This window comes from Petaurus breviceps, unplaced genomic scaffold (genome assembly GCF_028583685.1).
Source record: "Petaurus breviceps papuanus isolate PSGF00001 unplaced genomic scaffold, PetGlider_PUasm1.0 138, whole genome shotgun sequence".
NCBI classification, from domain to species: Eukaryota; Metazoa; Chordata; class Mammalia; order Diprotodontia; family Petauridae; genus Petaurus; species Petaurus breviceps.
In genome coordinates, this window is record NW_027185694.1 from 2,128,478 (window position 1) to 2,131,892 (window position 3,415).

The 3,415-nt window shown below is 39.5% G+C and overlaps 1 protein-coding gene across 1 annotated transcript; it reads right to left on the reverse strand.

The window, feature by feature from the left end:
- Positions 1–633: 633 nt before the first annotated feature.
- LOC138143192 (ubiquitin-conjugating enzyme E2 C-like) lies at positions 634–1,341 on the reverse strand. The gene is made up of 2 exons (XM_069064428.1): positions 1,105–1,341; positions 634–980 (listed from the first exon to the last, which is right to left on the reverse strand). The coding sequence occupies exons 1-2, from the start codon at positions 1,338–1,340 to the stop codon at positions 803–805; spliced, it is 414 nt and encodes a 137-aa protein (XP_068920529.1). The 5' UTR covers position 1,341; the 3' UTR covers positions 634–802.
- Positions 1,342–3,415: the final 2,074 nt, after the last annotated feature.

Below are 3,415 nucleotides of genomic sequence, written 5' to 3' on the forward strand. Positions count from 1 at the left end.
TCATTCCCTTGGATTTAGATTGGAGCAAAGGGAAGCTAGTGACTTTAAGAGAAATCAAGATCATGTTAAACAGATCCAAACAAATGAAAGAATAGAAGGCAATGTGAAATATCTCACTGGGAAAGCCACTGACCTGGAAAATAGATACAGGAGAGATGATTTAAAAATTATTGGACTACCTGAAAGCCATAATCAGGGAAAGAACCTAGAAATCATCCTTCAAGAAATTCTCAAGGAAAATTGCCTTGATGCTTTAGAACCAGAAGGCAAAATAGAGGTTGAAAGAATCCACTGATCACCTCCTGAAAAAAGGTCCCAAAAAGAAAAATCCTAGGAATATTATAGCCAGGTTCTGGAATTCCTAGATCAAGGAGAGAATATTACAAGCAGCCAGGAAGAAACAATTTGAATATTGTGGAAACACAATCAGAATAACCCAGGATCTGGCAGCTTCTACACTGAGGGATTGAAGGGCCTGATATAGGATATTCTGGAGGGCAGAGGAGCTGGGATTAAAACCAAGAATCACCTACCCAGCAAAACTGAGTATCATGTTTCAGGGGAAAATATGGTCATTCAGTGGAATAGAGGACTTTCAAGCATTCTTTTTTTTTTTAAACAAAACTTTATTTATACATTAATGTTGAGGGCTGGATTAGAGCTTAAGAAAAAAAAAAAGAAGGAAAACAGTATGATACAGTCCTTTACAGAAGAAGACAGGTTATAAGGAATGGGAAAAGATAGATACCCACACACATACACATACACACAAGATGAAGGAAGGTAGTCTGGGCAGCCAGGGTCAGGGCTCTTGGCTAGTCACCTGCTTCAAGTAAGTTTCCAGCAGGTACTTTTTAAAGGCTGTGGGATTTGTCCAAAGTTCAGCAGCATGTGTGTTCAATGGGCTGTCAATGTTGGGTTCTCCCAGCAGACTCTGATAGCAGGATGGTCCTGACATCATACAGAGCTTACCACTTGTCCTTGAGGATGTTCAAACAGATATTCTCTTGGGTGTCCACATTAGGATGGTAACAAGGTGTGACAAATTTCACAGTGGGAGCATTATAGGGGTAGCCGCTGGGAAATTCCAGGGAGAGCTTGTACTTTAGGTCTTCATATACAGTCCCAGCTGCCCCAAGGATGGTCCCTACCCACTTGAAGAGATTGTCTGACTCTGGGAAGGCAGAAATTCCTTTGTCTCCAGACATCATCAGGGTCATCAATTCCTGCTGTAACCTCTTGCCCACGGACCCGAGGGCCATGGCTGCCCCAGGCTCGGCCCCCTTATGTGAGGTGGCGGGGGCTCTAACTGCAGCGGGGTCTTGATTCTTCGAGGCCATAGGGGACAGGAGATAAAGGAAGAGAAAGTGGCAACTGCCACTTTCAAGCATTCTTGATGAAAAAACCAGAGTTGAATAGAAAAGTTGACATCCAGATACAAGAAGCAAGAGAAGCATGAGAAGGTAAACAAGAGAAAAGAAGTCACAAGCCACTGATCAAAGTTGAACTATTAACATTCCTACATGGAAAAATGATAATTGTAACTGGTGAAACTTTTCTCAGTATGAAAATAGTTGAAGGGAATAGAAACATATATATATATATATATGTCTATATTGGAGGGAATACAGGAGTATGAATACATGTGTGAATGTGTGTATATATGTTTACAGGTATACATAGATAGAGGGCACAGGACCAATTCAATAGGAAGGAGTGATACTTAAAAGGGGAAATTAAGAGGTGAGAGGAATATAATGAGAAGAGATGGAGAGAGACAGAATGGGGTAAACTATCTCATAAAGAAGAGGCAAGGGTAAAGGGTTACAATGGAGGGGAAGAACAGGAAGGCAAAAGGGAATGGGTCAAGCTTATTCTCACTAAATTTGGCTCGGGGAGGGTATCTCACCCTACAGAAGAGTAGGGGGAAGGGGATGAGAGCGGGGTTTGATTGAAGGGAGGGCAGGCTGGGGGGGAGGGAATTTGGAAGCACTCACTTTTGAAAAGGGACGGGATCAAAGTAGGGAATAGAACAAGTGGGTAGTGGGATAGGAGGGAGGGAAATATAGTCAGTCTTTTACAATATATTTACTGTGTTAATGTTTTCTATTAGCTACACATGTACAATCTATTCTGAACTGCTTAAATTCCCAGTAAGGTGGGTGACAAGGGAGGAAGAGAATGAATCTGGAATTCAAAGTTTTAAAATCAAATGTTTAAAATTATATATACTATTTTTTTTTTGCCTTCTTTGTAGGTCAATTGGGGTTAAGTAACTTGCCCAAGGTTACATGGCTAGTTTTTTTTTGTGTGGGGGTGTTAAGTGTCTGAGGCCAGAACCAAACTCAGGTCCTCCTGACTCCAGGGCCGGCACTTTACTCACTGCAACACCTAGCCACCCCTCATATATACTATTATTAATACTATCTTACATGTAATTGGGAAAGAAAATATACAGGCACTGGGGCATAGAGATCCACCATGCCCTACTGGAAAAGTCTAAGGGGGTATGGGAGAAGATATGGGAGAGAGCAAATTGGAGGAGGGGATATCCTGTGGGACTGCTATTCTGGGGTGGTGGATAGGGGAAAAAAGAGGAGAAAATTTGTAACTCAAAATCTGGTGGAAATGAATGATGTAAATCAGAAGTTAATAAAGCATTTAAAAAAAGAATAAAATGAGTAGTATTTATATATAAAGTACTTTGCAAATCTTAATGTGGTATATAAAAGCTACTATTGAACAGATGACAAACATGTGAAAAAGCTAAGGACAAAAAGATGTAAAATACTTTGCAAACTTTAAAGTAATGTATAAACACCAGATTATCATCATTACTATTTATCCTTTAAAAACTGGAGGATACTAGAAGGGGTAATTCTATTTTGCATATAATCCTCACCAACAAGGAAGATGTGGTTGCTGGGGTGAAAATAATGCTATGGAAAACAATTCCATACTCTACAATATAGGCACAATCCTACTAGGACCAATTTTTATTCCAATCTAAGTATTTCTGCTTAGAAGATCAAAAAGTGACACAGTTACCCTATGATTGAAAATCTCTCTCAAGCAAGCAATTTTGAAGTTAGAGTACAATATATCTGAACAACAGAAAAAATTTCACAAGATAACAGTTATAGGGCTTGGGTAAATTTCTGTTAACATTTTGCTTCATCAAATAGATCAAATCACAACTTTCAGCACATCTTTGTAAAACCTTTTTTTCTGAAACATTCAATCTTTCTTTGACTGCTCCCTTCAAAGATTCTCTCCTTTCCAGCTGATCAGAGATGAACTCAAGAGGTATTTCCATTAACTGAAATAATTAAAGGGACACTAATATGAAACAATCACTTCGGGGTCTAGTCCTTTCCTAAACTGGTTAGTCTCTCCCTAGATACCCTATCTTCTC

Bases quoted from the DNA above. Each gene is read 5' to 3' on its own strand.
- LOC138143192 (XM_069064428.1), bottom strand. From the start codon at position 1,340: ATGGCCTCGAAGAATCAAGACCCCGCTGCAGTTAGAGCCCCCGCCACC. The intron at 981-1,104 runs GTACAAGCTCTC...AACATCCTCAAG, and splicing joins ACTGTATATGAAGACCTAAA to GACAAGTGGTAAGCTCTGTA.